Source organism: Dasypus novemcinctus, chromosome 14 (genome assembly GCF_030445035.2).
Source record: "Dasypus novemcinctus isolate mDasNov1 chromosome 14, mDasNov1.1.hap2, whole genome shotgun sequence".
In the NCBI taxonomy this organism is placed as follows: Eukaryota; Metazoa; Chordata; class Mammalia; order Cingulata; family Dasypodidae; genus Dasypus; species Dasypus novemcinctus.
Window position 1 is genome coordinate 42298400 of NC_080686.1, and position 22891 is coordinate 42321290.

General features: G+C 38.6%; 1 protein-coding gene across 1 annotated transcript; it reads left to right on the plus strand.

Annotated features, from left to right (window-relative positions):
- The first annotated feature begins 1690 nt into the window (after nucleotides 1-1690).
- On the plus strand, nucleotides 1691-3062 carry LOC101430807 (Golgi-associated RAB2 interactor protein 6-like). The gene has a single exon (XM_004477912.3). The coding sequence runs from the start codon at nucleotides 2020-2022 to the stop codon at nucleotides 2674-2676; it is 657 nt and encodes a 218-aa protein (XP_004477969.1). The 5' UTR covers nucleotides 1691-2019; the 3' UTR covers nucleotides 2677-3062.
- The last annotated feature ends 19829 nt before the right edge of the window (nucleotides 3063-22891 follow it).

Genomic DNA, 22891 nt, shown 5'->3' on the forward strand with positions numbered 1-22891 from the left:
CTACTTCAGCAAATTAGCAGGGTCCTTCTTGTTAGGGTCTCAGGTGAATTTCTCTCCCACTTCACTTTCTAATTATACTAAAAGATCATCCACTCACTTAATATAACCCAAATACATTAAGGTGCTAATTGAATATGATGAGTAAGCTGTGCACACTAATTGTCACTAATGAGTTTAATACTGATTACTTAAGCCTGTAACTCCTACTCACCTACCTACTGGTTCAAGTCAACTTGATGGCCCTCATTCTTCATTAGAAAAATGTGTTTTATTAAGTTGATTTCATTATGTGGGAGCCCTAAGGATTTACGCCTTGGGTAGTCCTTTTAAAACTCAAAAGTATATTAACTGTGAAACATGAATAAAATGCTCATGCAGTTGAAGGTGACTCTTACATCCAAGAGTTTTCCAGTGACACTAAGAGCGGTCCTTTATTATAAGCCTTGAGTCAGTAATAAGCACCTTCTATGTCTATTACATTTCTTCATTTGTTCAGTATATTTTTTAATGCCTAATTCTACCTTCTAGGCTTATGATTCTAGACAGACCACATATCTTCTCCTGGCCTCACATTCTTCTCTAAATTATGGGGGATGAGAAATGGCAACCCAATCACAAGTTTATATCCTTCCTTCCCTCTCAGTTGAGAAAACTAAACCTAAAAAATAAGTAATGCTTATTTTGGGACCTTGGAGAGGTTACATAAGTATACCTAAATACTTAAATATTTTTTAAAAGTATGAAGCCACATAAAAATCCCACTAAACTCAACCCAATATATCCCCAGTGAGGGGAGGCCAGTCTGAAGGTATCATGGAACTGTACAGCTACTCTGTAATTGAAATATCTTACATTTGCAAATGTGAAAAAAAAAATACAACTATGTAATACATTGCTAGGGTCCCTCCCAGGATCTTGGAAGGGGCTTATGCAATGACTGTTCTTGAAAATTAAGCTTCATAACCTTCACAGGGAATCTGCCTGTGGGGAAATATAATTAATTTCTCACATTGAGAAACCTGCTCTTTCTTAAATTCTGCTTACTCTCCACCCGTCCTTGGACTTGTGTCCCATATTAACTGTTCATTCTTCCATTACCAAGTAGCAGTTGGGTGATAGACCTACTAATAGTCTCACTGTCTCTGAAAGGAAGTCCAAAAACTCTCTAGAGCAGGGGTCCATGAGCTCGAATTAAAATTCAAAAAAACACTATTCTTGTGGGGACGTGTTGGTGCAGGTGTGATATATTTATTAAATAATGCATAGTATAGTGTGGACTTAGTAAGGGGTCCATGGTTTTCACTTGACGGGGAAAGGGGTCTGTGGAACAAAAAAATGTGCAGAACCCCTACTCTAGAATTTGGTTATATTTTTCATTCTACATCATATTTCCAAGAGGCAAGGGGTCATTCAAAAAAGATGTTATCAGTTCCTCTCCCCACCCTTGCAGCTTGGTGGGAGGAGGGTGTCCCTGCATTGAGTGGGAAGCTGTTGGACAAGGACAAACGGGTGTGTGAAGGCGACAGGTCACAATGCGCAGGAGAGGATAAAAGTGGCCGGCCAGGTGATTCGGGCCGACGTGGAGGATCCGGAGGGCAACCGCCAGCTGCAGGGTTACTTTCGGCGGCTCAGGTGGCGGGGTCACGCGGCGGCGGCAGCGCCGAAGGGGTGTGCGCCAAGCTGGCAGGGGAGGTCCTGCCCGGCGCGCCCCACCTCTCCGCGCCCCTGGCTGGGCGCTGTCTGGATCCAGCCGTCCAGATGGTCCCCGGCATCCCCGGCACGAAAGGCTGAGCGATCGGTAGCCAGCGCCCCCCACCCCGTCCTCGGTCTTCCTCGGTGGCGCCTTCTTCCTGGGGGGGTTCTAAGACAAAAAAAAAAAGGGGGGGGAGAAGGGGGAGAGGTCTTCGGAAGACTGACATTCACCCACCTGCCAGGAAGGCGAGAGCAACCGAGGTGCCCCACAAAGTGTGCTAAGGAAGGTGTGGAGGAGCCGCGAGAAGCTGCCGTGGTAAAACAGCCATGAGCAACGAAGCCATGCTGCCCTACTACACGGCCCAAGGCAGCCGCGCAGTGAGCATGTTTAACGCCGCCATGGGGAAACTTCAGCGACAGCTGTACAAGGGAGAATATTCTGTGTTCAGGTACGCGCCGATGTTTGAGAGCGACTTCATCCAGATCAACAAAAGAGGAGAACTGATTGACGTGCACAACCGTGTGCAGGTGATGACTGTGGGAATCGCATCCACCAGCCCCAGCCTCCCACTCCCTGATGTCATGCTGCTGGCCCGACCAGCTGACCCCAGAGAAGAGTATGCCACAAGTGGTCCAGACGCCCAGAGAGAAGGCCCCAAACCTTCCAAACCCTTAGAGCTAACCAGACTGCTTCCCTTGAAGTTTGTGAAGATATCCATCCACAACCATCACCTCCAGCAGCTCCACTTGAAGCTTACCACTGGGTGCTCTTTTTACATTCAGTTGTGTCCCTCTCCCGATGCAAGAGATCTTTTCACTTATTGGGAAAAAATAGTTTACCTCCTGAGAACACCAGTGGATTACAGCTGTACCCTGTCCAAACAACCTGGGGACACAATGGACAAAACTGTGCCTGTGGTTGAGACAGAGGACAAGAACTTAGCAGTTATTTCAAAAAAAGAGGAGAAGCCAATCTACAACTAGTTTAGGGTCTTCAAGTAAGAGCCCCAGCAGCACTGGCTCTTCATGAATTTCAAAGCCACCCTATGACACAAACGGTAACCCCAGGGATAGACCCAGCAAGATTGGATCTTTGTTCAAAAACCTCAAAACCTTCCTACACACAGTGGCGCCAGGTTCTGAAAATAAGAGATCCAATAAGATGGCAAAGGCAGACATGAGGCCTCAGACTGTGGAAGAGAGCAGTGTAGATGCATCAGGTGGAGCGTGGCGAGGGCCGGAGATCCCTGGTGCCACAATATCTGAGACCACAGAGACAGTAACCTTTGAAGCCCATCAAAAGAAGTCGGGCATGAAAACCAAGCTATTTCCAGCATAGCTTCTTCAATTTTAAATAAATCTTCACATTCTCAGAATGAAATGCTACCTTTTTTTCATCTATACATTGCACAGTATAGTAGTGACCTCACAGTTGGTTCTGTGACATCAACTGAATAGTAGCCTGGAAACCCAGTCTCCAGTACAGCTGAGCCCCTTCTCTCACCCATGTTCAAAGGAGCCGGAAGTATTCCACCTTGCCTTGACCGCTGTCTGCCTTTGGGTCTCCCAAGCTCTGGTTGAAAGTCATATTCTGTGGGTTAGGAAGCATCACTGCCTCCCCTCTCCTCTTCCTCTTCTTTCCCCTTAAGGTCCCTGACCATAGATATTAAGTCCAGTTTATCAAGTAAACAAGAACAAGACTCATGTCCCCTGAAGGAGGATTGAGGATGGAGGGGGGGAAAGGATACAGCAGCACTTGTTGGCAATCAGAAAAGGAAAGGCTACCATCCAGACTTAGAAATTCCATTTCTAGGTATATACCCTGGAGAAACTCATACATCTGTTTTAGGAAACAACTATGAAAACTGTAGGAAAAGAAAAAAAAAAAAAAACCCTGGGGAATTTATAAATTATGATACATGTATAGTGGGATATGTACGAAAGTGGCAGCTATAAACATTGACATGGACGAATCTACCCCACTGTTGAACAAAAAAAAACACAAGTCACCGAAGAACACATGCTATATTTCCAGTTTTAGAACACCAAACTGAAAATTATTTAGGGTACAAGAAAACAATTGTCTTTAGGGTAGGAAGGAGCAAGATGTCCTCAGGGAAGTATACACTAGAACGTCAACAGTATTGGGAAATCCGTCTATTTCATAAACAAGGTGGTAGGTACATAGGTATTCCTTTTTTAATATTTTCACAGTTCTGAAATCAGCATGTGTGTGTGAAACAGGATGGTCTTAAGCAAAGTAGTTATCATTGTCATAGAAATATCCTAAGCAACTTCTTTTAATAATGTTTCATTTTTCTGTATACTGAAGAATAATATATGTCAAAAAGTCTGATCTTTTTTAAAAAATAGAATAAAAATACAAAATGGCATGAAAAGATATATCCATATTTCATGGTTGTATGACTTCATTTCAACTGAAACAACTGCATTTATTCTGTTGAGCATGACATATCTCACACCAGAGAAATATTGGATAGTGGTTTAAAGGTAATCTTCAAAGAAATTTTTCATGGTTTTCTCATAAATAATTGAAATAATTCTCATAGTTCTGTCAGACTTATTAAAAATCTAAATTTATTAAAAGAATTCGGAACAAGTATTTACTAGAAAAATGCAGACACAGTGACATCCAACTGAAGGCCACTCTTTTTTTTCCAAAGTTCCACACACTGCCCACCAGGTGTGAGCAAACTCTTATAATGTTTCTGAGAACCTTCCTTTTCTGGGCCACAATCCCAGGATTGCAGTAAAGTTCTCCTATAAAATACAAATAAAACCATTTAATATGAGGGGAGTCCTGCACACCAGAGTAAAAGAAAAAGTAGAAAACCTTCTTTCCTTTTGCTCCAAGGCAATGTGTTGCTCAGTGTCAACAAGATAAGCTAAAATCTCATTCCATTTAATGTCAATTCGTATAAAGGCTCCTTGAAATTTTAAGGTCTGCCTTTCATTCACTCGAAAGGTCCCTGGAATAGTAGAAAACAATTCTTTGTATGCTGTAAGAAAAGAGGGAGAGAGATAGAATTAGGAAAGTACAAGTGGGAGAAAGGAAAAAAGATTCTATAGGTTTCGTTTGTCTGCAGAACAATGAAAGAGATAAAAATGCACCAAAAACCATACATGTCGGAAGCTCACTAAGACTCATTTGTACTGCTGGAATAAACTAACAATTTTTTGAAGTTTTTATAAAATAATTTTTTATTTCCATTCAGAAATAACCCGGACATCAGTCAATGTTTTCATCCACATGTCCCACATATCTGCATATCCTAAATACAACAATAGTAAGTAAATCTCTGAATTTCAAAACCAATCTGTTTTCAAAACCAAAGGGACAATAATTATTTTTAAAAATTTTAAGTTTTAGACCTTTGTTTATAAGACACGGTGAGGCCACCTGCAGAAAAAGGGTAAGGTCACTTAGAAATAAGATGGACAAAAGTAAAAACAGCCTGGTCAGACTTATATAACCCAGGAAAGGCCTGGCCACCAGATTTTACAGGAAAAATTAGAATATAGCATAAGAAGTTAATAGTCACTCAGAATCCAACACAGCTTCAGCAGTGGAGTTTCCCACCATCTGGCCAGAAAGAATTGATCCTTTTTCTTATGTTCTACCTTTAACACTCAGCTGCTTTCTCTGCCTCTGTTCCTTGCACCTCTGCCACTCTGCACTTCTGTCTACTCTCGTCTCTTCTGGCTGGTTTCACTAATTAATTGTTTCTATATGGGTCTCACTTCCATTTCTTATCCTGACTGTCTTCTTTTCAGACATGGCACTACTACCAAATCACCAACTGTCTTTTCTGCAAGAATAAGCTTCTGTAATTTCCACTGACTGAAGATTCACACCAGATCACCTATAATGTTCTAGCCAAGCTATTGGCTAGCTGTCCTTGCATCAAATGCCCTCCCTTGACCAATCAGCTGTGGTCACAAAGCAGAGCCACATGACACAGAACATTACCATTTTGAAAAGAGCAACCTTTCAGAAGAGTTGTGTATGGGACTTGACCTGTCCAGTGGAATAGATACAATACATACAACATTCTCTATCACACATTTTCACAGAATGGAATTTTCTGGGGCTTATAACACAAAACCTTAATTAGGTTTGAAGGTGTACTACTAGATTAGATTTTTCTTATTTTAATATTTTAACCCACATGTAGTGGGTTGAGTTATGTAAAAGTACCATGTTAGTTATTGGGAAACAAGGGATGGGAAATAAATCATTCTAGCAAGAGAGACAGGTGCAACAAAAAGTGAAAAGACTGAAAGAAAAAGGCATGGGAGCGGCAGTTAGGATGATTGAGAAGATGTCTCATCATGAAGTCTGACAGACGTGGGTTGAGATTCCAGCTTTGACCATTTCTAGTTGTGGACTTTGGACAAGTTGCTTAATGTTTCCAAGCATCAGTACCTCTTCGATAAAACAAATATAATAACAGGTCCTACTGCAGGATCACCAGAACCAGTTTTAGAATTATTAGATGTACACACACACATATACGAACAGAGGCTGGACACTTGCCATTTCATAATGGGATGACACACTTATCCAGAATTTTTTTTTTAATTAGAGCAATTGTAGGTGTAGCAGTTTGATATTTATGAATTCCAAAAAAAGATATTGGTTATGTTTGTAAACTGGTCTGTTCCTTGGGGCTTGATACCCTTTGATTGTATTAAATCCAAAGGTTTTATGTTTACTTGATTATATTAAGATAAGGGCTTTAATTCGACCACATTGTTAGAGTGACTCAGTCTGAGTCCCTGTCCCCTTGTGGGTTATATAAACAGTTACTCAATCAAGAAGACAGGAAAAGGGACACACAGAAGTAGATACACAGAGAAGAAAATACAGAGGAATAGAGAGAGCTCCATAGACACCGAAGAGGAGAGAACTTGTCAGCCTTGATCCTGAGGCCCCAGAGAAAGCTGAGCCATTCTCCTGATAGTTTGCAGCTGAAGAGACCAGAGTCCTGAGCAGCTGAGCAGGCCTAGAAAGAAACGAGCTCTCCAACCTACAGTTAAGATCTGAAGAGGCTGGGCCCATGGAGCCTTGAGATAGAGAGGGAAGCTGAACCCTCAAAGATGTCACCCGCCATCTTGCTTCAACACATGGCAATAGGGTTTGGTAAGGAAGTAACCTTGAGTTGGACTCTTCAGAGCCTTATAGCTTTTCCTCCAAATAAATATCATTTATAAAAGCCAACAGATTTCTGATACTTTGCATCAGCACCTCCTTTGACTGACTAATCCAGTGGGTTTGCAGAAAAATCATGCAGAAGGTACAGAGCTCCCATATTCACCTCCCTCCAACACAGTTTTTCTTATTATTAATATTTTGCATTAGTGTGGTACCTTTGTTACAATTGATGAAGCAATTTAATTGTATTATTAACTGTAGTCCACAGTTTACATTAGGGTTCACTCTTTGTGTTATACAGTTCTATGGAGTTGGTTTTTTTTTTTATTTCTATTCTGGCAACATATATACAACCTAAAATTTCCCATTTTAACTACTTTTAAATATACAATTCAGTGGTGTTAATTACTTTCACAGTGTTTGCTACCATGACCACCATCCTTTACCAAAACTTTTCTATCACGCCTAACAGAAACTCTGTATCATATAATCATTAGCTCCCCATTCCCTACCCCCACTCCTGCCCCTGGTAATCTGTACTCTAATTTCTGATTCTACCAACTTGCATATTTTAATTATTTCATATAAGTGAGGTCAGAAAACATCTGTCCTTTTTGTGTTTGGCTTATTTCACTTAACATGATGTCTTCAAGTTTCATTCATTGGGGGAGAGTGTGGGCCATGGTGTGAACCGTTGACCATGGGGTGCGGGGGTGCCCAAAGATATACTTGCCAAATGCAATGGCTGTGTCATGATGATGGGAGGGAGTGTTGCTGAGGGGGGGGAGAGGTGGGGTGGGGGAGGTAGGGTTCAATGGGACCTCATATATATATATTTTTAATGTAATATTATTACAAAGTAAATAAAATAAAATTTTAAAAAAAAAGGTTCATTCATGTTGTAGCTTGTATCAGAACTTCATTCCTTTTTCTGGCTGAATAATATTCCATTTGTCTGTATGTATATCTATTTATAGGTAGATATAGATATAGATTACATTTTGTTTATCCATTCTTCCATTGATTGACACTTGTGTTGCTTCCACCTTTTGGCAAATGTGAATAATGTCTCACTGAACATTGGTGTGCAAATATCTGTTTGAGCCCCTCCTTTCAATTCTCTTGGGTATATCCCTAAAGGCGATATTACCAGATGACATAGTAATTCTATATTTCACTGTCTGAGGAACAGTCAAACTTTTCCATAGTGCACGCACCATTTCACATTCCCACTAACAATGTACAAATCTTCCTATTTCTCCACATCCTCTCCAACACTTGTATTTTGTGGGGTTTTTTTAATAGTAGTCATTCTGGTAAATGTGAAATAGTATTTCACTGTAGTTTTGATTTGCATTTCCCAAATGACTAATGATGGTGAGCAGCTTTTCATATATTTGTTGGCCAATTGTTTATCTTCTCTGGAGAAATGTCTATTCAAATCTTTTGCCCATTTTTTATTTGGGTTGGTTGTCTTTTTGTTGTTCACCCAGGATTTTAAAAATAAGTTCTGGTGTAAAGAAAAAAGGCCCTAGTTCTCTGCCAAGCCCACAGGAGTATTGAGGGAATGTCTCAGCAAAACACAAAGACCCCTTCTTTTTTACAGGACAATGTTTTATTCTTGCTCCTATACTGTATGCCCACTTGTGATCCAATCAGTGAATGAGTGCTACAGCCAACCATTCTGTACTGCCTGATTTCCAGCTAGTAGGTGGTCTCACCACGCCCTCCCTGCTTACCAACGACTGTAGGATTGTTCATCACAAATGTTCTATCTGTCATCAGTAAGTATCCAGGAGACACTGGGAGAGAGTGACAGAGAAAGCAATGCTAGATATATATTCTATCTTCTCTCCTACATTTCTGAGCCATTTCTGCAGAATGAAATGTGAGCAAAAGTGACACACATCACTTCTGAGCTGAGGTGGTATAAAGTTCATGTGCTTGCCCCTGCCTTAGTGACTGGCAATAATCCAATGAGAAATAAATCTTTGCTGGTCTAAGAGCAACTGAGTCGTTTATTTGTTACTGAAGAATAATCTGGTTTCTACTGACTAATACAGAGTGACTTTCCGTACTCTAGCAAAACATTAAACTTATTCAAATAAAGATGCTCTTTGAATTCCAGGAGGCAGAGATTTTAAATTTGTCACCTCACTTCAGATCAGCACCCTCTCAATTCCCTTTCTGTAACTGCTGCAACTCCAGGGACTCCAGAGGCTGGCCCCCGATGACAGTGCAGCAACAGCAGGAGGAGGAGAAGACGGTGTGCACAGCTACCGCAAGCCATCAAATTTCCTAACACCCAGAACATTCTTATTATGCCAAGTTCCTATTTAGCCAAAATGAACATCCCTTATTTAGGTTGCTTTTGTGTTCAGCAATCTCATAACAGCACTTGCTACATATCAGGCATGTTGCTAAGCACTTTACATACAATAATTCATTTAATGCTCCTAAGAACCTCAAAAGGTTGCTATATTATTGTCCCCATTTTCAAGGTCAAAAAACTGAAGCCCACAAGCTCATTATATATTTAGCATCTGCTCTAAAAGGAGATCCATCTGTTCTGCAAAGTGGTTGGGATGATTAAATAAAATAAAATATGTGAAGCACTTGATACAGAAATTCATCCAGGGAAAACAACCAACAGGTGTTTGCATCATGATTATGTGGATAATGGGTGAGAATGGGACCAGTCATTCTTGAGTTTCCCAGAGAGAAATTCAGTTGTGTTGCCACTTGGGCAGAGTGGTCTGTGCTTAACTAAGAAGAATAGAGGTAATTCCAAACACAAGAACCCTAAACCTCCAGCCAAGCTGAAAATAAAGCAGCCAAGTAAGACTAAAAGTGCCCATAAGTTCTGCGCTATGTTCCATTTAGGTAGTTGTTGGTTAATGTGTTTCTCATGTTCCTGTCACTAAAATAAATAATTTGCACTGATAATCACTATAATGGTGTTGTTATTATCTTAAATGACAACAAGCCATATGGATGTAAGAAATGTTTCCTGTGGAGGACTGCGTAGTGTCTCGGGCAATGAATACTTCAACATCACTTCAAAAGTGTGACACACAAAGTTAGGTTTTAATTATTTTGCTCAGGAACTGAAACAAGCAACTTGTCAATTTCTTAAAGTAGGCATCTCATATCCATAAACAAAATGGAAGGGATTCAATTGAAAAAAAAAGAGGCAGGCAATATACATATTTATCAATATGGCTTTTATAACTTAGAAATATATAATATAGAGTATTATAAATAGAATTTACTTAAGAATCATCAAATAAACCCAGAAAGTCAATACTGAATTTCAAGAACAATATTATACAAGTGGGAATAACTTAAAGGCACATGCTTCGTTATTTCTCAGACAATTCTGTGATGCTTAGGATACATTTCATATATCAATGATTTCTGGCACCATCCACATTCACTGGTGGTTTTTGTAAGAAAGAAATCTGCTTCTGGAAGAAAATAAGGCTCCCCTGATTGTGAGGAAGAAAAGAATTTATTCTCAATCTTGCAAGAGGGGGTGCACAGAAAATGTGGCTGGTGCCCCAAACAAAGAGAAATGATACAATTTATACCCCTAAGTCAGGCAGGCAAGCTCTTGCTCAGTTTCTCCATAGACTGGCTACTTCAGAGGTTACAGCCTATCTGAGAAGTCTAGCTTTCCCACACAAGTTCCCAGTTTTTGATTAACAGCTTCCCCCATCACATTCCAACCATTTTGGCTTTTACCTGCTCCTTTTGCTTAATAAGATATGGAACTTAGTGCTGAATTGGTATTGACTTAGCTCTTTCTTGGGCATCCTTTTTACCAGCTATAGGACTGGCTTGAGCTGGTTTCTTCTGTTCCTGCTTAACCCAAGAATGGGAGACTGAGGCAGTAGGCTACCAGGTTACATTAATTAATATTTTCTTCCTCCCTGCTTTATATTACCTCTATGTGAAAACTAAACTGATCCCCATCTCTTACAGTTTGGTATATTCAAACCTCAGTGTCAATATAAGAAATTAGACAAAGAATCATGAGAATAACCAACTAGGCTTGAGCATCTATCTGTCCAACTATTCTGCCTTAATTTCTAAAAAAGCTGATTTTTCATTTTAATAAAATTTTACTGGACTACTTGTGATGTATCTTGCCATCTTAAATAAAATAGATATTTTTAACTTTTCCAAAGTAAAGATAAAATAAAACTGATTTTCATATAACTTTAGTTTCATATCTCAACTGGGAAATGGTGGGAGGCAGGTCTTTGTGGTAACTTTCTTGAATACATTTTCTTCTTGAGTCTTTCATAAGCATTCAGTTATCATAATTTACATGTCTCTTCTTTTCTTTACTGTTATCCAAAGTCTCCTTTACACAACCAATCCAATGTCCACATAGAAGAGGTGGCATTGGATTGGGAAAAGTGGACATGGTGGACGATGGGTATGGGGAAGGGCAGGAAGAGATGAGAGGTGGGGGCGTATTTGGGACTTGGAGCTGCCCTGGATGGCGCCTCGGGGGTGATCACCGGACATCGTGGATCCTCACAGGGCCCACTGGATGGAATGGAGGAGAGTATGGGCCATGATGTGGACCATTGTCTATGAGGTGCAGAGGTGCCCAAAGATGTACTTACCAAATCCAATGGATGTGTCATGATGATGGGAACGAGTGTTGTTGGGGGGGGAGAGGGGGGGTGGGGGGGTGGGGTTGAATGGGACCTCACATATATATTTTTAATGTAATATTATTACAAAGTCAATAAAAAAAAAATTTAAAAATTAAAAAAAAAAAAGTCTCCTTTAAAAAGTTAGTGAGTCAGACCAGAGTTGACCAGATGGCCTACTTATTTGATAAAAATAACCTCTCATTAAAAAAAAAAAATTCATTGGTCACAGAAAATTCTAAGAAAGCACCCAATTAATTTTAAAATAAAGGGAATCAAGCATTTGCTCCCTGGCTCTTCTGTATGAACTGGACATCTGAGTAGCAAATAGTTAGTGAGGCAAAGTTTGTCATTAGAGAAATATTCCAGCTAATAAATGAAAAATGAACAACAGAATTTGAATATGACTATATTGTAAATACTAATGGAGCTATGCACTTATCATTAATGACTCTCAACTTCACGAAAAAAAACTCCAACCAGATATTATCTGTGTCCTGATGCTAGTACACAACATTACCTATGAAGTAGTATCAACAAGAAAGTCCAACCCAAACCTGTTGAAGCCTCTAGGTCTAACCACCCACTTACAAAAAAGCAGAGGACAGAGGAAAATGTTACCATGAGCATGCAATCAACAAAATTCAGACTATAGGAAATTCTATAGGAAAAATGAACTCATTCCTTCAATAAATATTTTACAAGGAAAAAGAAATGGGTAGAGATATAAATTAAAAGACACTTAAGAGATATATCAACCAGTTGCAATATATGGAGTTCATTTAGAACCTGATTCAAGCAAACTGTAATATTTAAAAAAATAAGTTATGAGACAAACAGGGAAATTTGAACACAACCAGAGTTAATTTTAAAATTTAAATATAATGGTTCTATAATGATATATATAATGGTTATTGTGGTTATAATTGTATGTGGCTATTTTTCTTACAGAGTCCATATCTTTTAAAAATACATATAGAAATACAAATAAAATGGTATGATATCTAGAATTTGCTTCAAAATAATATGGCAGAAAAGGGGGATTGATGAGGATAGTAATGAAATATTATTTGCTATGAGCCAAGATTGTTGGAGCTGGCGAAGAGTTCATGAAGGTTCACTATACTAGTCTTCCCATGTTTATGACTGTTTCAAATTTTCCATAGTATGAAGTTAAAAAATTTCAAATTTCATAACTCAGACTGAACCCATTTTATTATAAAAGACTGATGATGATCACAAACCCCAACTCAATTGTCTTTTTAAAAAATGATTTCTTGCCATTTCTCCTTATAAATAATAAGCAGAAGGCCAATTTGTTTCTATTTTTGTTATTGCTCATGGTCTGAATGTGCTCAAAGAAGGAAATTTTCTCACTTAAATTCAATTTCAAGTGATTCCTTTGATCCATTTCTCTGTAAATCCAAGCACGAATTTGAAAATTTGAGAAAACATATGCAGCACAACAGAAGGATGGAGAAAGTTGACAGTGCTAATATTGATAGTCATTATCTTTAACATAAAGAAGAAATAAATGGTGTTTGCCTACTCAATGAACTAATAAACTTAACTTGATACAGATAAAATGCTATTTTATGCACATGAATGGGAATTTGGGCAAGATGCAGCCATCCAGCATAGGTGGCAAAGAAGAAATATAGCGGAATTTTCACCGACAGAAAGAAACTTTTATTTAATAAAAAATTCAACAATTTTCTTTCACTTATGCTTACATTTTTCCTTTCAGGCACTAAGTGTCTATATGAAACTTCACTGGTTATGTCTGTCCTATGACTCATTAGAAAATTTTTAAATAAAAGGTTTAGCATAATTTTCTCAGTCAATTCATAACAATGGAACACCAATACTTAAAATTCCACATGTTTGAATTTTGATCATTTGGATTGTAGATAACTTAAATTTTACCTATGCCTAAAAACCTTTCTTAAGAATTTTAATAAATTTACTCATTCAATAAACATATACTCTGAATGTAGACCATAAACTAGATACTGTGTTAAATACATATTAGTGAATAATAAAGAAATGGTCTGCACTCCTTTGAACTTATGGTATAGTTAAAGAGATAAATAACCAAGAGTGATAGTTAAGTGCATGTGTCAACCTGGCTAGGATGTAGTGTCCAGTTGTTTGGTCAAGGAAGCACTTGCCTGATTTGTTACTATGAGAATATTTTGTGGATTTAAATCATTAGTCATTTGTTTGCATCCGTGTGGGTTATATCTACAATCAACAAGGGAGATTGTCTTTGGCAATGACAGAAGTCCCATCCAATTATTTGAAGACCTAAAATGGAGAATTGATGATTTCAGCAATTAGAAAAAGACTTTCTATCTCTATTTCAGCTAGCCAGCTTCTCCTGGGGAATTCATCAAAACCTTTATCAGAGTTTCCAACTTGCAACCTGCCTTGCAGAATTGAGACTTGCCAGCCCCCACAGTCAGGTGAGCCAATTCCTAAAATAAATCTCTTAATATCCTGTCAGTTACATTTCTCTATGGAACCCTGGCTAATATACCAAGTAAATAAAAAATAAATGGGGAGTAGATGTGGCTCAAGCTATTGAGCTCCAGCTTCTCACACGGGCAGCCCCGGGTTTGGTTTCTGGTGTCTCCTAAAAACAAACAAACACAAAAGAACAACAAGCAAAAGAAAAAAAACAACTCAGGATATCCAATGTGGCTCAGTGGTTGAGTGGTGTCTTCCTACGTGTGAGGTCTCTGGTTCAATCCCTGGCCCCAGTACCTAGCAAAAAAATGTATAATTTTAAATTTTAGGAGGAGTATTGAAATAAATAAGCAGGATTAAGGGATATATAATAAAAGTGAGTTCACTGACATTCACTCATTTACAAGTGTGCATTTGGGCTTCTGTTTCCAGTCAAGATGGATTACCAGAAATCTGATTTATCCTCCCACCTAGGAAAAAAAAATTTTTTTTGTTAAAAAGACAAAATATTAAAACTGGTTTTCAAACATTGGATATCAGGCAATACAGAACAGTGGTTTTTGAAAAGGGGAAACGATGAGGTGAGCCCTATAGCTTATTGTCTAGAGAAGCAGCGGGAGAGAGATCACAAGTGGATTCCAGCAGTCACCTTGAGATAAGGAATCCAGCTGGGATCCCAGGAAACCTAGGTGGCTGAAATTCATCTGGCAGAGTAACTCAGAGAAGAGACCAGCACAAAAAGCTCTGGAGATCTGTCGGTGGTGCTCCTTGAGTCTCCAGGTAAGTCCAAATTGGTGCATCTGAATAAGGTCTGTGGACTGTACCTGAGGCGAGAGTAAAGCTGTTTGTGTTCATCGATGATCTGATCTTTTATATAGAAAATTCAATGGAATCTACTAGTATTAATGAGTGAGTTCAGCAAAGGGGTAGGCTATTTATATAGTCAGATATACTATCTGTGTATAGTTCCATGCAATAGTGAAAGGTAAGCAGAGTCTTTAATATTTGTACCCAGGGTAGGGTGTGATGCCAAGAGACTCAGGATTTGTAGGGAAGCTCAGGTTGAGAGAAACGTATAGGACAAAATGAATATGAAGCAGCTAGAATCCATGGTTCTTTCAGGATAAGATTTTGAGGACCTGATGTTGGGTGATAGCAAAAAAAAAAAATTGAAATGAGGAGAAAAATATGAGAAAGAATAGGACTGGTATGAAATTGGATGCACAAAAAGTTAAGGAGCAAATGTTTCCAATATGAATCTATGACTTACCTAAAGAGGGGGAATAACGATGCAAAGGTCACATGACAGGAAAGTGGCTTTCTTTGGGGATAGCTGCTAAATCCAGTTAAAAACATTGATTTTAGTGAGGTCAACTGACCTGAACGATGAAGGAAGGATGAGTCTTGGAACTTAAGAAGAGTGGATAACAGTTCAGGGAGAGTGACAGGTATGAACCAAATAAGAGGAAAAAGAAGAAACTGCCTACTAGTAGAGGTGAAAGTCAAATTGAAATTAGATCTCATACATCTATAGATGAATAAATTATTTCACCTTTGAATGACTTTCCCCAGCAACGCTCTGTGACCCAGAAACAAAATCAGAGAAAACAAGCGCTGGTAGAGGACCCTGCAGTAAGAAATGGTACCACAGAAAGGAAAGGAAGTAAAGAAACCAATAAGCTGAAGTATTCTCCAAATGTGACTCATTTCGTACTAACCAAGGTCTGTATAGTAGAACCAGTCAGGCCTATTGGTCAGACCGCCTGGAACTCGTCCACATGCCCACAAACATGTCATAGTTTCATACTTCCCATTATTTTTGCATGTGTGATGACTACTCATTATGATATTTTGTTTCAAATGTTTCTTTTGTTCTTATAACAGAAAGCTATAACTTCCATAGGAAGTTCAACTCAGTCTTGGAATTTACTTCACGTTTTCAAATAGTTTATTATTCTGTTTCTATTGTATAAAAGAAGGAAGCCGAGGCCCAAAGAAATTGGATAGTCATTACTAACTAAAGGTCAGTCAGCGGCCCGGTGGTGGATGCTCTTCTCACTCCAAATCAACAAAAGAGCAAGACAAAGCCTTTTCCACTGCACCACGCTGCCCAAAGTAGACAAAGTAGGAGAGAGAAAGTGTCCATTCATGAAGTAGGTGAAAACATAATTTAACCAACCTAAAGGAGGGTCAGGCAAGGAGACTGTGACTGAAGAGAGTTAAAAACAAGTTAGCAATTTGGGATATGGAGCAGGGTTGTGATAATGGCAAAATCTGGGTGATGCTGGGCAGTATTAGAGATTTTAAGCTAAAGTCACTGGCAGTCTGGACACCAACAAAATGATGATGATGGACAAGTCCCATCCCAAAAAGCAAGGAGTGTCTACAACTGTAAGCAAAATAATTCCTTCCAACTGCCCCATATTATCTAAGTCCTATCTCAGCCTGAAGCAGTCAAAAGAGATCATCATCCTAAATTCCTCAAGATTGAGGAATGAACAAACGTACGGGAGTAGTGTAACCACAGACAAAGTAGATTTATTGATATTGCAGTTATTATCTTTGTTAATGGAAGAAACTGTAATACTGATATAAAGATAGTAGTTGCCAAGGGTTCAGATGAGGGGGGAGAGAAAAATGGGTGGAACACAGGGCATTTTTAAGGCAGTGAAATTGTTCCCTACAATACTACAATGACATGTACACATGACATTATACATTTGTCAAAGCCTATAAAACGTCAGTACAAAGTGTAAACTACAATATAAACTATAGACATTGTTTAGTAGCAAAGCTTCAATATTGGTTCATCAATTGTAACAAACATACAGCATTAATGTAAGATGTTAAAAACAGGGGAAGCTATGGGGGGGGGCGGTACATTATATTGGAATTCCCTATACTTTCAATGTAATTTTTCTGTAAATCTTTAACTTTTAAAAAGAAAGTTTATTAAAGCAGGGAGCAGAGGTAGCTCAAGCAATTAGGCACCTACCTCCCACATGAATGGTTTGGGTTTAGGTTCCCGGAGCCTCCTAGAAGAGGAAGACGAGCACATAATGAGGGGGTAGGGAGAAATAAATAAATAAAATGAATCTTTTTTTTTTTAAGTTTGTTATTACCCAAAAAAGTCACTAGCAGTGTGTAGAATAAGAAACTCTGATTTAGTACGTCATGTTCAAAATGGCTATTAGAGTTATAATGCTTTAGTGGGCAACAGGAAGATCTATAAGAGGGTCATGTGAGCAGGTAGCATGGACACAGTGTCCAAGTACAGCCATGGCAGAGAATAATTGGCATGGAAAAAGCATTGGGAGGCAGACAATAGGCTGAGCCTTTTTGAGTTTACATAAATCAAGAAAAAAAGACAATACTGACTAATGGGTTTGAGTAAGCCATATTTCCACTGATGGAGTAAAGCCCAAGCATGGAGGAATGCTTCTAGTAGTGAACTAGAGATTGTATAGGAAACCACGGAAGAAGTTAGTGAAAGAGCAGGCTTGTGGGACACGTGGGTGGAAGTAATGAATAATCTGAACTGTAATGAGTTTTTGTGGTATGAAAGAATCAGGAGAGAGGAGAAAACAGAGATACAGAAATGGGTGATATTAGAGCTTGGGAGGTAGAAAGGAAGAAAGGAATATTTTTTCAGTATTTTAATTCTGAAGTAGGTATACCATAGTTAACAGTAGAGTTAGAAAGAGACTCCCATGAAATTTCACATAAGGTGTTTTTTTTTTACTTTAAGGAGCTCTCTTTGTTCATGTACTTTGTATTTTATATCAAGGTCAAGTATCTCCCCTAGCTGTTTTGTTTTAAAATATATCTCTAATTAGGAACAAGGTATGTGCTTACTAGAAACATGGGCTACATAGAAACCTAGCCTATGAATTTTTTATGGGCAGAAGAGATTTAAAAGATCAGATTAAATTCTGAGCAATAACTGAATCCCTGCTCAGAATTAATATGCCTCCTTACTAGAGGGAAATTTTCAAAAGTAAATACTGCTCATTTTGCAGTCAGAGCACTGAACTTAGGACACATTCCCAATTCACTCAAGCACTCTCATCATGCTTTAATATGATGTTTCATAATTATGATAAAATATTCTAGGATAAGAATTATGTTTGGCCATTTAAACAAACTTTAATTCTGTGCAAATTAATTCCAATTCATGGCCTGGTATGCCTCAGAGTTTAAATACTTAGATGATGTTTAATATAATTTTCCCCAATGGGTAAAACTAGTTTGCATAAGAATAAGATTTGAATATAGCAATGTTCAAGAAATCATTTACTTAAATTTAAAATTGCTCAATGTTTAAAATAAATGCTTCAGTTAATTTAGAATCCTCTGCTTTGTTCCTCAATGCTATTTTTGTTCTTGAGACATTTATCATTTGAAGTTCTCTGGGACTTAACAATTTACCTGCAATGGTTAGGCTCACGTGTCAACTTGGCCAGGTAATGGTGCCAAGTTGTTTGATCAAGCAAGCACTGGTTTACTTGTTACTGTGAGGACATTCCATGTATTTAAATCATTAGTGAGTTGATTAAATCTACAGCTGATTACATCTATAACCAACTGAGGAGACTGCCTTCAGCAATGAAAGAAATTCACTCAATCAGATGAAAACCTTAAAAGGAAAAGTGATGATTTCATCAGTCTAAAGAGAGAATTTTCATCTCTATTTCAATCAGCCAGTTTCTTTTGGAGAATTCATTGAGGAACTTCATCTGAGTTCCTGGCTTGCAGCCTGCACTACAAAATTTGAACTTGTGTACCCAGTCATGTGAGACAATTTTATAAAATCTCATAATATTTACAGATATCATCTGTTCATTCTGTTTCATTGAGAGCCCTAACTAATAAAATATTAAGTTTCATTATCTGTGGTATGTTGTTTGCAAAGATGACCTCAATAATATCATCCACCCCTTAATACATGCTTCTTGCAATGTGACTTTGTTTCTCTAACCATCAAAAAGTGAAGTTATTCCCACCCTTTGACTCTGGCCTTGGCTATTTGACTAGCTTTGGCCTATGGGACATTAGCAAGTATGAGATAAACAAAGGCTTAAAAGCACTCGCACATTGGGCCTTGCTCTTTTTGACTCCAGGGGGAGTCCTGAGATGACCATGTGAATGAGCCTGAGCTAGCCTACTTGAGAGACCACTCGGAGTACAGCAGAGGCACCCTGGCTGACGGCCTGCTAACCACCTCACTTGTGGCCAGGGCAGCTGTAGTATAAGGCAAAGGCCTGGCTTCTCTCTTTAACCTCTCAGTTCCTTCCTCTGAAAAATAAGGGGGAAATATCTGTTTGCTAGTTTACTGTTGGTGACAAATTAGGCACATGGAAAAACACCATTAACTGTAAAATGCCATCTAAACAACAAGCAAGATGGCAGCGGTGTAAGGAGCTCCTAGAGTAAGCTCAGCTGCTACAGTTAGTAAATACCCAGAGGTATCTAAAGCACCTGTTTGGAGACTCCAAGAGACCAGAAGAGCATTCTGCAACATCTTTGAAGGAATGGAAGGAGGAGACTGCCCATCTGCAGAGAAGATTCATAAGTAGACCACTCCACACCACAAAGGCTGGTGTCCATCCGGCCACTGGTGGCACAAGCTACCTCGAGAGCTATTCCACGGCTGGAATTGGAAGTTCCACTTCCCAAAAAATGGGGGATGAAAAGACAGTTAGGTACCAACCTCAGCTATTGATTAGTAAATTCAGCAGGCTAAAGTATAATCCTAAAAACAGTTAAAGTTTGAACCCGTCCATGTCAGAAAGAGGCTGGTAGCCACCATCTTAACTCCGCACCTGGCACGAGGGGAAGTAGAGTGAACTGAAAATCACAGTGCTGATGGGGACTGGCTTCTTTCCATCCAGGTCAGATTGCAGCTTTAGCATAAGCCCCAGCCCCATCTCCAGCAGGGAGGAAGTGGGGGGTTATCTTGGACCCACACTGTAGAGATTGCTACCCACACCTGTAGCTCCATCCCTACCCCAGGCAGGGGAGAAAGCAGTGTGAAGCTTCATCAGTGTCTCTGGACAATGAAAGTTTAGGCCTGCATGACTTGGATTATTCCACATGGCTGTGACTTTGTCCCTACCCCTGGCAAAGGAGAAAGTTGGGAGAAGCTTCATTGGTCCCTTGGGCAATGAAGGCAGCTAGAACCTCCACAGCTTATAGCTGCAACTACATCCTTGGCTCTCACTGCACAACCAGCAAATGAAAAAGGGCAGGAAGCCCTAAACTAAAGAGAAAAACTTCACCCAGAATAAATACTCTGGTTAGCCAGATACCAAAATACCAACAAAAAAATACAATCCACTCCAAGACACAGGAAGATATGGCCAAGTTAAAAGAGAAAAATTAGCCTCCAGATGACATAAAGGAATTGAGAACTAATCTTAGAATGTTCAAACATATCTCCCTAATAAATTCAATGAGATGGCTAAAGAGATTAAGGATATAAAGAAGACATTGGATGAGCACAAAAAAGAATTTGAAAGCATACATAGAAAAATGAATGGTAATGAAAGGTGCAATAAATGAAATTAGAATACATTGGAATCACATAACAGCAGATTTGAGGAGGCAGAAGAAAGGATTGGTAAGCTTGAAGAAATGGCCTCTGAAAATGAACATACAAAAGAACAGATGAAGAAAAGAATGGAAAAAATTGAACAAGGTCTCAGGGAACTAAATCATAGCAAGAGATGTGCAAACATACATGTCATGAGTGTCCCAGAAGGAGAAGAGAAGGGAAAAGGGGCAGAAGGAATATTTGAAGAAATAATGGTAGAAAATTTCCCAACCCTATTGGAGGACATAGATATCCATGTCTAAGAAGCACAACGTACTCCCATCTGAAAAAATCCAAATAGACCAACTCCAAGATATATACTAATCAGAATGTCAAATTCCAAAAACAAAGAGAGAATTCTGAGAGAAGCAAGAGAAAAGCAATGCATAGCATATAAGGGATATCCAATAAGATCAAGTGCTGATTTCTCACCAGAAACAATGGAAGCAAGAAGACAGTGGTATGTTATATTTAAGATACTACAAGAGAAAAACTTCCAGACATGAATCTTATATCTGGCAAGATCATCTTTGAAAAATGAGGGCGAGTTTAGAATATTCGCAGGTAAACAGAAACTGAGAGAATTTCTAACCAAAAGACCGGATTTTCAGGAAATACTAAAGGGTGTGCTAGGGCCTGAAAAGAAAAAACAGAAGAGGCCTACAAGAGAGTCTAGAAATGAAGATTATATCAATAAAAGTAACTAAAATTGTCAAAAGAATGGTGAAAATAAAATATGACAAATAAAAACCAAATATTCAGGAATAAACTTAACCAATGATGTAAAGCGCTTGTATTCAGAAAACTGCAATTCGATGTTAAAAGAAATCGAAAAGTCCTAAACATTTGGAAGAAGACTCCATGCTCACAAATTGGAAGGCTACATATCATTAAGATTGTTAATTCTACTCAAATTGATATAGAGATTCAATGCAATCCCAATAAAAATTCCACCAGCATTTTTTAAATAAATTGAAAACACAATTATCAAATTTATTTGGAAAGGTAAGGGGTCCTGAATAGCCAGAAAAATCTTAAAAAGGAAAAGCAAAGTTGGAGGACTCTCATCTGCAGACTTTTAATCATATTACCTAGCTACCATGGTAAAAACAGCATAGTACTGGCATAAAGACAGACACAAAGACCAATGGAACCAAACTGATGGTTCAGAAACAGATGCTCACATGCATGGTCAAGTGATTTATGACTAGCCTGTCAAACCCACACAGCTCAGGCAGAACAGTCCATTCAACAAATGGTGCTGAGAGAAATGGATATCCATAGCCAAAAGAAGGAAAGTGAACCCCTAACTCACACCTTATCCAAAAATTAACTCAAAATGGAACAAAAATCTAAAAACAAAAGCAATAACCATATAGCTTCTAAAAGAAAATGTAGGAAAATATCTCCAAGACTTGGTGGTAGGTGGTGGATTCTTAAAGGAGATAAGAGAAAGACTGAGATAGACTACTGATGTTTGATGCATGTAGAAGTTTTGATTAGCTTTACTGTAAAAGTGTGGAAATGTATAGAGTGGATGGTAACACATAGGGAGTAACACCCACTTTGAAAATGGGGATGTAATTGAAAATGTTAGTCTAGGGATGTAAATGCCAATTGACAGAATGGTAGAGAATAATCTAGGAACTGAATAGCACAGTAAACCCAGAGATGGATGAGAATCATGGTTGATGGTACAGATGCAAGAGTGTCCTTTGTTAGCTAGAGCAAATGTACATCACTATTACAGAGTGGTGGGAATGTGGAGAAGAATGGGAAAAATACAACTGGCATGACCTATGGACTGTGGTTAGGAGTATAATGTAATAGTCTTGCATCTATGCCAAAAATGTACTGTGTTGATAATGGGGCAGTATGGATAATGTGTGCCAAATGTGCTCTATGGACATGGTAAGAATTGGATGATATTATCTTATAATCTGTAAGCAATGTTCCACCACAGTGTGGTGTGTTGATAGAGGGGTGTTGTTTGGGAATTCTGCACATGTGCATGATTGTTAGGTAAGTTTATAACTTCTGTCATAGGGTGGGTTGGGGGAAAAATACACCAAAGTAAGATAAGGACTATAATTAGTAGTAAGATTTTGACAATATTCTTTCATAATTTGTAACAAATGTCTCACAGTAATGCAGGTGTTGGTGGAGGGTCGATGTATGGGACCCCTGTATGATGTTTTGCATGTTTGCTTTGTAAGTTCACAACTTTTACTATACACTTATTGTTCATGTATGTTCATATATAAATGATATAAAGATAATAATAATAATAGGGTG